The sequence below is a fragment of the Ranitomeya imitator genome, chromosome 6 (genome assembly GCF_032444005.1).
Source record: "Ranitomeya imitator isolate aRanImi1 chromosome 6, aRanImi1.pri, whole genome shotgun sequence".
Lineage (NCBI taxonomy): Eukaryota > Metazoa > Chordata > Amphibia > Anura > Dendrobatidae > Ranitomeya > Ranitomeya imitator.
Window position 1 is genome coordinate 289,047,152 of NC_091287.1, and position 12,886 is coordinate 289,060,037.

Consider the following 12,886-nt stretch of genomic DNA (forward strand, 5'->3'; position numbering starts at 1 on the left):
CTGCAAGCTTGCGGGTTCATCCAGTCCGCATGCAGTCTTGAAGTACTATAGTTCCCAGACTTCCGCGGGTGTGAGTCTGGGCAGGCGGACTCTGCAAGCCGCAGTGGCGTTCTTGTAAGTAGCGGTTACACAGGGCCTGATCTGATGTTGTACCCACCAAGGGACTGCTTTGGGACGTCCCACGGTCTGTGTCCCCCAATGAGGCGAAGGAGAAATAGGGATTTTTGTGTACTCACCGTAAAATCCTTTTCTTCGAGCCATTCATTGGGGGACACAGCTCCCACCCTGTGTTTAGCTTCTGCTTGTTTTATGGTTTGACATGCTATACTCTCATATATAATTTTTACATGCTATACGTTCATATGTTGTTATTGATCTCCTACTGCTTTTGCATCGAACTGGTTAGCTGAGAGCTGGCAGGAAGGTGTATACTGCAGGGGAGGAGCTAACTTTTTTTTTTTGTATAACTTAGTGTCAGCCTCCTATTGGCAGCAGCATACATCCATGGTCTGTGTCCCCCAATAAATGGCTCGGAGAAAAGGATTTTACGGTGAGTACACAAAAATCCCTATTTCCTGTGTGCACATAAGAAGGGACCTGTCAGTCAATGAAAACAGGGAGAAGCCAGCTAAGGTGCCTCCTCGTACTAGTCACCTGAGACGCACAGTCCTCGGTCGGCTTTTCTTAGTAAGTCTACGCTGTAACACTGCAGCCTTTTAGTGTAAAACACACCTGCCTGCAGTCGGCCAGCCAGTGTGCGGTTCCTGCTGCTCGTGGTTCAGGCTGGATCAGGCCGTACATGTTCCCTTTAATAACTCTATCCAATCTCTCTTAGATGCCACAGCAGGTAATGGTGTCCTGACAAAAGCCACAGTCCCTATCTATGCTACAGGAGTGCTAACCTGCTACAATCAGGTAAGCCCATCACTAGGAAAGTGAGCCAGGCTTGTGGACTAATAGTGTGTCTTGCTTATCGGAATCGCTCTCCTCTGCCAGGTAGTCTCTATTTCAGTGTCTAGATCCATCATCGCCTGTCTCTAGGTTTTGTCCCTTTTGTATTTTAGGAAGAAGACCGGAAGCTGCTTGTTGGTTTCCTTGAAGATGTAATGACTATGCTCTCATTGTCTCATGCGCCTCTGGACAGCCTAAAAGCCGCTTTCGTAGAACTTGGGTAGGTAAATCTATCACAGCAGTCTAGCACCAGTTCAACATGCCATAGTCCATCCTTCATGTAAAGAATACATTGAATACAATTTGTGTGATAAATATTTATTGGGGTAAAACACTGATCAGGATTTACATGAAAACGGGTTATAGATTTTTGAACATCCAATTAGGAATAGGGTTAAAGTAGGTGGAAGGGATCTCAGTGGTCTCTATATTATTCTTCCACTTTCTTTTGGCAGCATTGCAGGGGAATAGAATACTTGGGTTCCACTATAGATTACTTTAGATACTTATTCTTTGAGATATTTAATGATGTTGACCTTTCTGGATAATCCCTATTAGTCAGGAGGGTCCCTTGATATTAAGAGGATCACAGGATTCTGCTTCAGGGATCCCCAGTGGCCAGTTTTTTCTGTGTCTGAGCACATCATTTGCCCTTACATGTCTCATCCAAACTAATGGCCTTTTTGTGTAATACATGGTCTGGCTACTTCCTCTAGATTTAGGCCGGGTCCTATCTGCTCCATGGGCGGCATTGTGTGCTTGTCCCTCATGTTTTGTCATTCCATATGGAAAAGCGCCCATGTGTTCTTTGGCTATATCCTGTCCCATGTGTCTGTTCTTTGGCTATATCCTGTCCCATGTGTCTGTTCTTTGGCTATATCCTGTCCCAGGTGTCTGTTCTTTGGCTATATCCTGTCCCATGTGTCTGTTCTTTGGCTATATCCTGTCCCATGTGTCTGTTTTTGGGCTATATCCTGTCCCATGTGTCTGTTCTTTGGCTATATCCTGTCCCATGTGTCTGTTCTTGGGCTATATCCTGTCCCATGTGTCTGTTTGTGGGCTATATCCTGTCCCATGTGTCTGTTCTTTGGCTATATCCTGTCCCATGTGTCTGTTCTTGGGCTATATCCTGTCCCATGTGTCTGTTCTCTGGCTATATCCTGTCCCATGTGTCTGTTCTCGGGCTATATCCTGTCCCATGTGTCTGTTCTTTGGCTATATCCTGTCCCATGTGTCTGTTCTTTGGCTATATCCTGTCCCATGTGTCTGTTCTTTGGCTATATCCTGTCCCATGTGTCTGTTCTTGGGCTATATCCTGTCCCAGGTGTCTGTTCTTTGGCTATATCCTGTCCCATGTGTCTGTTCTTTGGCTATATCCTGTCCCATGTGTCTGTTTTTGGGCTATATCCTGTCCCATGTGTCTGTTCTTGGGCTATATCCTGTCCCATGTGTCTGTTTTTGGGCTATATCCTGTCCCATGTGTCTGTTCTTGGGCTATATCCTGTCCCATGTGTCTGTTCTTGGGCTATATCCTGTCCCATGTGTCTGTTTTTGGGCTATATCCTGTCCCATGTGTCTGTTCTTGGGCTATATCCTGTCCCATGTGTCTGTTTTTGGGCTATATCCTGTCCCATGTGTCTGTTCTTTGGCTATATCCTGTCCCATGTGTCTGTTCTTGGGCTATATCCTGTCCCATGTGTCTGTTCTTTGGCTATATCCTGTCACATGTGTCTGTTCTTGGGCTATATCCTGTCCCATGTGTCTGTTCTTGGGCTATATCCTGTCCCATGTGTCTGTTCTTTGGCTATATCCTGTCCCATGTGTCTGTTCTTTGGCTATATCCTGTCCCATGTGTCTGTTCTTTGGCTATATCCTGTCCCATGTGTCTGTTCTTGGGCTATATCCTGTCCCATGTGTCTGTTCTTTGGCTATATCCTGTCCCATGTGTCTGTTCTTTGGCTATATCCTGTCCCATGTGTCTGTTCTTTGGCTATATCCTGTCCCATGTGTCTGTTCTTTGGCTATATCCTGTCCCATGTGTCTGTTCTTTGGGCTATATCCTGTCCCATGTGTCTGTTCTTTGGGCTATATCCTGTCCCATGTGTCTGTTCTTTGGGCTATATCCTGTTCCATGTGTCTGTTCTTTGGGCTATATCCTGTCCCATGTGTCTGTTCTTTGGGCTATATCCTGTCCCATGTGTCTGTTCTTTGGGCTATATCCTGTCCCATGTGTCTGTTCTTTGGGCTATATCCTGTCCCATGTGTCTGTTCTTTGGGCTATATCCTGTCCCATGTGTCTGTTCTTTGGGCTATATCCTGTCCCATGTGTCTGTTCTTTGGGCTATATCCTGTCCCATGTGTCTGTTCTTTGGGCTATATCCTGTCCCATGTGTCTGTTCTTTGGGCTATATCCTGTCCCATGTGTCTGTTTTTGGGCTATATCCTGTCCCATGTGTCTGTTCTTGGGCTATATCCTGTCCCATGTGTCTGTTCTTGGGCTATATCCTGTCCCATGTGTGGTCCATCGCGCACACGGACCAAAAGCCTGTTGGTCTGAACAAGCCTTAAGAACTCTGCTTTTTAGCTGCTCTTGACTCTGGCTACTAAATGGCCTCAGTGAACAGCAGGCAGTCTTTCTAGCAAGTCTATAGCAGGGTGTTTGAGGATGGGTTTTATAAATTAGTCACCTCTTGTAAAATCTTGGTGCAGAATGTGTGCACACAACAGAATGATCAGGCAATGTATAGTGTTTGTAAAGTCATTCTTTATATTATTTTCTAATGTTACACTACATATGTAAAGTGATACACATTATGTTAATTTCTCTTCTTGTGTGTATATTCGGTCATTAATGGTTTATTTCCCCGGCAGGACTAACCCCGCATACCACGAGCTGCTGTTAACTGTGCTTTGGTATGGGGTTGTTCACACCTCGGCACTGGTACGCTGTACCGCAGCCAGAATGTTTGAGGTTAGTCTTGGAGTGAATTCCTTGTTGGTTTATGATGTATGCTTTTATTATGTCTCTGGTACTGTGAGATGGAGCAGAAAGAGAATGTAAACTATGTGAAGGGTTAATTCAATCAGACCCCTGGTATCTTCTGTTCTGTCATCTGATTTCTTTATCAGGACTCTTTATCTAGTCTGAAATCATTAACTTTGTAATGTCCCAAGCACTGAGCCCTTGATGATTTTCTGACCTTTCTTGCACTTCTTTCCCAGACTAACCTTCACTTTCTCTTCCATTCTGTGCCCTTTGCTCGCCTTTCCCTAGAGTTTCCTTCTATATTTGCCGATAGTTCTCTGTACAGCTGGTCGCACACAAAACCGTTTTATTTTGGAGGAATTCACAAAGCATTTAGCTTTTGGTATATATCTGACAATTGCAGAACCCCATTATTGTATCTGTATTGCATAGCAATGGTAAAACACGGAGTTAAACACATGGGAGAGACTTTGGGTGTCGGGATATTAGTGATTGGAAAACTGAATTTTAGCAACTAGTGCCAGTTACTGCTGGAGAGGAGAATGAAATCCTAGAACGCACACGGTGGGAACATAGCTCTGTCCTATAGATCAGGGGAGAGACGGCACATGGCGTTCTCTATACAGTAAGATATACATAGCAGAGCTATAGATGGTCCGGGGTGGGGGACATAAGAGGGTAGATTACGGAGACACTGTAGCTAAATTAAGACCCTCTTTAAAGAAAAGACAGTCATGGGGTGATTAAATCACTAGTTACAATATTTTTGATTAATGTTTCATGTCAAGGCTAGAAGTGACCACTACATCTAGAAGAAGAAAAATGTTTTACTATCATTTATTTTATTCTGATAGGAACAGCAAGACTATGGGACTCTGCCAGATCATATTGTGATGGCTGATTAAAGGGATTGTCCGGTCATAGGGTACCGTCACACTAAACGATATCGCTAGCGATCCATGACGTTGCAGCGTCCTGGCTACCGATATCGTTCAGTTTGACACGCAGCAGCGATCAGAATCCTGCTGTGATGTCGTTGGTCGCTGCAGAAAGTCCAGCACTTTATTTCGTCGCTGGACTTCCTGTTGACATCGCTGACTCGGCATGTGTGACGCCGATTCAGCGATGTCTTCGCTGGTAACCAGGGTAAACATCGGATTACTAAGCGCAGGGCCGCGCTTAGTTTCCCGATGTTTACCCTGGTTACCAGCGTAAAAGTAAAAAAAAAAAAACACTACATACTTACATTCCGGTGTCTGTCCCTCGGCACTCTGCTTCTCTGCCCTGTGTAAGCACAGCGGCCGGAAAGCAGAGCGGTGACGTCACCGCTGTGCTCTGCTTTCCGGCCGCTGTGCTTACACAGGGCAGAGAAGCAGAGCGCCGAGGGACAGACAGCGGAAGGTAAGTATGTAGTGTTTGTTTTTTTTTTTACTTTTACGCTGGTAACCAGGGTAAACATCGGGTTACTAAGTGCGGCCCTGCGCTTAGTAACCCGATGTTTACCCTGGTTACCGGCATAGTTGGTCGCTGGAGAGCTGTCTGTGTGACAGCTCTCCAGCGACCAAACAGCGACGCTGCAGCGATCCGGATCGTTGTCGGTATCGCTGCAGCGTCGCTTAGTGTGACGGTACCTTTAAACGCTAGGTGATTGCAGACTTGTGTAATTGCACATCGTGCACACTACACACTGTGAGGATTCTCCGGTGTCTGTATCGGGTATGGTGGTCATGTGACCACCGGTATGCAATATGCATTCTCCCGGCCACATTCCGACTAGACTGTTTCCAGACTCGCTCAATACACTTGCATTAAGCGTCCATCTAATCAGATTGTGGCCGGGAATATGTATATTGCATACCTGCATTCACATGACCACTGGCACCGGAGAAGACTAACTGCGCACAGTGCGTGCCATGTGGGGATTCACAAGCCTGCAGTCACGCTGAGTATGGACAATCCCTTTAAGAAATGATTAACACAATTATATCTCAGTGTTGAGTGTTCAGGTCACAAAAGTGCAGTTTTATAAGAAAAAAACATCTGCAATGTCTGGAACTTTTTTTTAGAACACTGAAGAATGCGTGAACTGTAAGTCCATCTATGAGCCCCTTCTGACAAGAGTCCCTAACTCTTGACTACATAAACAGTGAACTTTGTTTTGGTGATAAATCCGGTTAGAAGAATGGTATGTCTTACAAGCCTGTTGTCAGAACAAGCTCACTGACTGGTTCACAGGTAACTCATTCTGCATCCAGCTATATGCAGTTTTTTTTTTTTTTTTTATAAAACCCAATCCTCTTCTAGTGCCGTAATCCATTAGCTACGCGCTTCACCTTCAGATCATGCAAATCTAGCAGATTAGCCTTTTAGTGGCCACTATTGCTGGGAACCGTACAGGTCATTGGTGTCTTTGACAGATGACATGCAAAGTGTTGACGGTCCACGGATGAGGAAGCCTTGTACTTGAGTGAGGTTGCAGTTTTCTTCCAGGGGAGCCTCTGGGACTTTCCAGAAACCAGTAAGTCAGGATGGCTTTGTGCCTGGTATGAGAACATTTTATTAGTAAAGTATTATATAGGGGTGTGGTGTTTATAGTTCTTTCTGCACACCTTTAAATTAGTTAGTGATTAAGTTTCAATAAGTATACATTTTTGAGTTTTATGGTACGTTATTTTTTTTTTCAACGATATTCATAAGGAAAAGCTAACATGAAACTGGACAAGAGATCAATTAGAAGATTGTTTGAAGCAACCTGAGTCTATAACTATACGTCCACGTTCACACGTTATCACAGTATTTTACCTCAGTATTTGTAAGCCAAAACCAGGAGTGGGACAATCAGAGGAAAAGTATAATAGAAACATATGCATCACTTCTGTATTTATCACCCACTCCTGGTTTTGGCTTACAAATACTGAGGTAAAATGCTAAACGTGGCATACAGCTTAAAAATTGGAAAATATACAATGGACTCATCAGCCCATGCAAATATCAAGTACTGTAAATTGAACCTTCAGTTTTATATAAAAGTTTCACATAACATGGGAAAGGTATAAGGTATACCCTTTTTGTTGGTATACCAAGGTGGCCAGCTTCTCCAAAGGTGAGGGCATCCTATAGAATAATCTTGTTCTTGTTGTTGTGGGGGACCGGAGGGGGAAGTAGTAGTAACATAGTAGTATTGGCACTGCAGGACCAAATTAATCAATCTAGATGTGTATATAGCTAGATAAAGGAGGTAAGGTATACAGCAATCAAGAGGGTACATGGCAAGAGGCCACCTTATTCTAGTAGATTCATTACTAGCCATATATGACAGCAGTCCTTTGTGCCCTTTTACACATCCATGTGTCACTGTCAGGTTTGGCTCAGGAGACCCGTGGACGGTACAGGGGACCCGTTTTTGGACCGTGACCCACAGGTATATGTCAGCTACATTACTTTTATGGTTAGGTGAATAGTGATTACAGAATTTTGACAAAGATTACATATTTTAGTCTACAAGACACACCCCAGGTTTAGACAGCAGAAAATAGGAAAAACATCTTGGCTATGAACTGAAACTTCCGTGGTGGTATGAATATGTGCGGAGGTCAATATTACTCATTTTAACCCCTTCCCGACCCATGATGCCACGTAGGCATCATGAAAGTCGGTGCCAATCCCTCCCATGACGCCTATGTGGCGTCATGGAAAGATCGCGTCCCTGCAGATCGGGTGAAAGGGTTAACTCCCATATCACCCGATCTGCAGGGACAGGGGGAGTGGTAGTTTAGCCCAAGGGGGGTGGCTTCACCCCCCCCCCCCCCCCCCCGTGGCTACGATCGCTCTGATTGGCAGTTTCACTTTCAACAGCCAATCAGAGCGATTTGTAATATTTCACCTATTATAACTGGTGAAATATTACAATCCAGCCATGGCCGATGCTGCAATATCATCGGCCATGGCTGGAAACACTAATGTGCCCCCACCCCACCGATCGCCCCCCCCAGCCCTCCGATCTGTCCGGTACACTGCTCCGGCTCACCTCCATCCTGTGCTCCGCTCCCCCCATGCTCCAATCACCCTCCCTGTGCTCCAATCACCCCCCCTGCACTCCGATCCACCCCCCCGTGCTCTGTTCCACCCCCGTGCTCCGTTCCACCCCCCGTGCTCCGTTCCACCTCTACCGCGCTCCGATCCACCCCGCCCCATGCTCCGATCAATTGAACTGTAAACTCATGGGAAACTACTGCGGATCCGCAGCGTTTTCCGCAGCGTGTGCACATACCTTTAGAATTAGGCTATGTGCACACGGTGCGGAATTGGCTGCGGATCCGCAGCGGATTGGCCGCTGCGGATTCGCAGCAGTGTTCCATCAGGTTTACAGTACCATGGAAAACCAAATCCGCTGTATTTTCCGCAGCATGTCAATTCTTTGTGCGGATTCCGCAGCGTTTTACACCTGTTCCTCAATAGGAATCTGCAGGTGAAATCCGCACAAAAAACACTGGAAATCCGCTTTAAATCCACAGGTAAAACGCAGTGCCTTTTACCCGCGGAATTTTCAAAAATGATGCTGAAAAATCTCACACGAATCCGCAACGTGGGCACATAGCCTTAGAGTTAGGGTTGGAATTAGGGTTGTGGTTAGGGTTGTGATTAGGGTTATGGCTACAGTTGGGGTTAGAGTTAGGGGTGTGTTGGAGGTAGAATTGAGGGGTTACCACTGTTTAGGCACATCAGGGGTCTCCAAACGCAACATGGCGCCACCATTGATTCCAGCCAATCTCGTATTCAAAAAGTCAAATGGTGCTCCCTCAATTCCGAGCCCCGACGTGTGCCCAAACAGTGGTTTACCCCCACATATGGGGTACCAGCATACTTAGGACAAACTGGGGTCCAATTTCTCCTGTTACCCTTGTGAAAATAAAGAAATGCTTGCTAAAACATCATTTTTGAGGAAAGAAAAATGATTTTTTATTTTCACGGCTCTGCATTATAAACTTCTATGAAGCACTTGGGGGTTCAAAGTGCTCACCACACATCTAGATAAGTTCCTTTCGGGGTCTAGTTTCCAAAATGGGGTCACTTGTGGGGGGTTTCTACTGTTAAGCCACATCAGGGGCTCTGCAAACGCAACGTGACGCCCACAGAGCATTCCATCAAAGTCTGCATTTCAAAACGTCACTACTTCACTTCCGAGCCCCGGCATGTGCCCAAACAGTGGTTTACCCCCACATATGGGGTATCAGCGTACTCAGGACAAACTGGACAACAACATTTGGGGTCCAATTTCTCCTATTACCCTTGGCAAAATAGGAAATTCCAGGCTAAAAAAATCATTTTTGAGGAAAGAAAAATTATTTTTTATTTTCATGGCTCTGCGTTATAAACTTCTGTGAAGCACCTGGGGGTTTAAAGTGCTCAATATGCTTCTAGATAAGATCCTTGGGGGTCTAGTTTCCAAAATGGGGTCACTTGTGGGGGAGCGCCAATGTTTAGGCACACAGGGTCTCTCCAAACGCGACATGATGTCCGCTAACGATGGAGATAATTTTTCATTCAAAAAGTCAAATGGCGCTCCTTCCCTTCCTAGCCTTACCATGTGCCCAAACAGTGGTTTACCCCCACATATGAGGTATCAGTGTACTCAGGAGAAATTGCCCAACAAATTTTAGGATCCATTTTATCCTGTTGCCCATGTGAAAATGAAAAAATTGAGGCTAAAAGAATTTTTTTGTGAAAAAAAAGTACTTTTTCATTTTTACGGATCAATTTGTGAAGCACCTGGGGGTTCAAAGTGCTTACTATGCATCTAGATAAGTTCCTTGGGGCGTCTAGTTTCCAAAATGGGGTCACTTGTGAGGGAGCTCCAATTTTTAGGCACACGGGGGCTCTCCAAACGTGACATGGTGTCCGCTAAAGAGTGGAGCCAATTTTTTCATTCAAAAAGTCAAATGGCGCTCCTTCCCTTCCAAGCCCTGCCGTGTGCCCAAACAGTGGTTTACCCCCACATATGAGGTATCAGCGTACTCAGGACAAATTGGACAACAACTTTCGTGGTTCAGTTTCTCCTTTTACCATTGGGAAAATAAAAAAATTGTTGCTAATTTTTGTGACTAAAAAGTTAAAAAGCTAAAAGCTAAAAAGTTAAATGTTCATTTTTTCCTTCCATGTTGCTTCTGCTGCTGTGAAGCACCTGAAGGGTTAATAAACTTCTTGAATGTGGTTTTGAGTACCTTGAGGGGTGCAGTTTTTAGAATGGTGTCACTTTTGGGTATTTTCAGCCATATAGACCCCTCAAACTGACTTCAAATGTGAGGTGGTCCCTAAAAAAAATGGTTTTGTAAATTTCGTTGTAAAAATGAGAAATCGCTGGTCAAATTTTAACCCTTATAACTTCCTAGCAAAAAAAAATTTTGTTTCCAAAATTGTGCTGATGTAAAGTAGACATGTGGGAAATGTTATTTATTAACTATTTTGTGTCACATAACTCTCTGGTTTAACAGAATAAAAATTCAAAATGTGAAAATTGCGAAATTTTCAAAATTTTCGCCAAATTTCCGTTTTTATCACAAATAAACGCAGAATTTATTGACCTAAATTTACCACTAACATGAAGCCCAATATGTCACGAAAAAAAAATCTCAGAACCGCTAGGATCCGTTGAAGCGTTCCTGAGTTATTACCTCATAAAGGGACACTGGTCAGAATTGCAAAAAACGGCAAGGTCTTTAACCCCTTCCCGACCTTTGACGCATACGCTGCGTCATGAAAGTCGGTGCCATTCCGACCCATGACGCAGCATATGCGTCATGGAATGATCGCGTCCCTGCAGATCGGGTGAAAGGGTTAACTCCCATTTCACCCGATCTGCAGGGACAGGGGGAGTGGTAGTTTAGCCCAGGGGGGGTGGCTTCACCCCCTCGTGGCTACGATCGCTCTGATTGGCTGTTGAAAGTGAAACTGCCAATCAGAGCGATTTGTAATATTTCACCTAAAAAAATGGTGAAATATTACAATCCAGCCATGGCCGATGCTGCAATATCATCGGCCATGGCTGGACACACTAATGTGCACCCACCCCACTCCTCCGATCGCCCCCCCAGCCCCCCGATCTGTGGTCCGCTCTCCTCGGTCCTGTGCTCCGCTCCCCCGTCCTCCTGCCCGCTCCCCCCGTGCTCCAATCACACCCCCGTGCTCTAATCAAACCCCCCCGCACTCCGATCACCCCCCCCCCGCACAGCGATCACCCCCCCGCACAGCGATTCCCCCCCCGTGCTCCGATCCGCCTGCCCGCACAGCGTTCCCCCAGTCCGTGCTCCAATCCACCCCCCCCCCGTGTTCCGATCCACCCCCCCCGTGCTCCGATGCCCCCCCCGTGGTCCCCCCCCACCCCATCATACTTACCGATCCAGCCGGGGTCCCGTCCGTCTTCTGCCTGGGCGCCGTCATCTTCCAAAATGGCGGGCGCATGTGCAGTGCGCCCGCCGAATCTGCCGGCCGGCAGATTCGTTCCAGAGTGAATTTTGATCACTGAGATATAATCTATCTCAGTGATCAAAATAAAAAAAAAAGTAAATGACACCCCCCCCTTTGTCACCCCCATAGGTAGGGACAATAAATTTTTTTTTTTTTTTTTTTCCACTAAGGTTGGGGTTAGGGGTAGGGGTAGGGTTAGGGTTAGGGGTAGGGTTAGGGGTAGGGGTAGGGGTAGGGTTAGGGTTTCGGTATGTGCACACGTATTCTGGTCCTCTGCGGATTTTTCCGCTGCGGATTTGATAAATCCGCAGTGCTAAACCGCTGCGGATTTATGGCGGATTTACCATGTTTTTTCTGCGCATTTCAATGCGGTTTTACAACTGCGATTTTCTATTTGAGCAGTTGTAAAACCGCTGCGGAATCCGCAGGAAGAAGCGACATGCTGCGGAATGTAAACCGCTGCGTTTCCGTGCAGTTTTTCTGCAGCATGTGTACAGCGATTTTTGTTTCCCGTAGGTTTGCATTGAACTGTAAACTCATGGGAAAATGCTGCGGATCCGCAGCGTTTTCCGCAGCGTGTGCACATACCTTTAGAATTAGGCTATGTGCACACGGTGCGGATTTGGCTGCGGATTGGCCGCTGCGGATTCGCCACTGCGGATTCGCAGCAGTGTTCCATCAGGTTTACAGTACCATGTAAACATATGGAAAACCAAATCCGCTGTGCCCATGTTGCGGAAAATACCGCGCGGAAACGCTGCGTTGTATTTCCCGCAGCATGTCAATTCTTTGTGCGGATTCCGCAGCGTTTTACACCTGTTCCTCAATAGGAATCCGCAGGTGAAATCCGGACAAAAAACACTGGAAATCCGCGGTAAATCCGCAGGTAAAACGCAGTGCCTTTTACCCGCGGATTTTTCAAAAATGGTGCGGAAATATCTCACACGAATCCACAACGGGGGCACATAGCCTTAGGGCTAGGGTTGGGTTGGAATTAGGGTTGTGGTTAGGGTTAGGGGTGTGTTGGGGTTACGGGTGTGTTGGGGTTAGGGTTGTGATTAGGGTTATGGCTACAGTTGGGATAAGGGTTAGGGGTGTGTTGGGGTTAGTGTTGGAGTTAGAATTGAGGGGTTTCCACTGTTTAGGCACATCAGGGGTCTCCAAACGCAACATGGCGCCACCATTGATTCCAGCCAATCTTGTATTCAAAAAGTCAAATGGTGCTCCCTCACTTCCGAGCCCCGACGTGTGCCCAAACAGTGGTTCACCCCCACATATGGGGTACCAGCATACTCAGGACAAACTGCGCAACAATTACTGGGGTCCAATTTCTACTGTTACCCTTGAGAAAATAAAAAATTGCTTGCTAAAACATCATTTTTGAGGAAAGAAAAATGATTTTTTATTTTCACGGCTCTGCGTTGTAAACGTCTGTGAAGCACTTGGGGGTTCAAAGTGCTCACCACATATCTAGATAAGTTCCTT

At 45.9% G+C, this 12,886-nt stretch overlaps 1 protein-coding gene across 6 annotated transcripts in view; it reads left to right on the top strand.

The window, feature by feature from the left end:
* The window catches only part of RELCH (RAB11 binding and LisH domain, coiled-coil and HEAT repeat containing), a 190,901-nt gene that overhangs the window by 141,861 nt on the left and 36,154 nt on the right, over positions 1-12,886 (top strand). For all 6 annotated transcript variants that reach the window (XR_011314046.1, XM_069730630.1, XM_069730633.1 and 3 more), the window contains 3 exons: positions 836-915; positions 1,065-1,171; positions 3,823-3,922. Coding sequence is in view for 5 of the 6 variants with exons in the window: in XM_069730630.1 (XP_069586731.1) it covers positions 836-915; positions 1,065-1,171; positions 3,823-3,922 (287 nt within the window). In the remaining variant the exon portion in view is untranslated. The remainder of the gene's footprint in view (positions 1-835; positions 916-1,064; positions 1,172-3,822; positions 3,923-12,886) is intronic.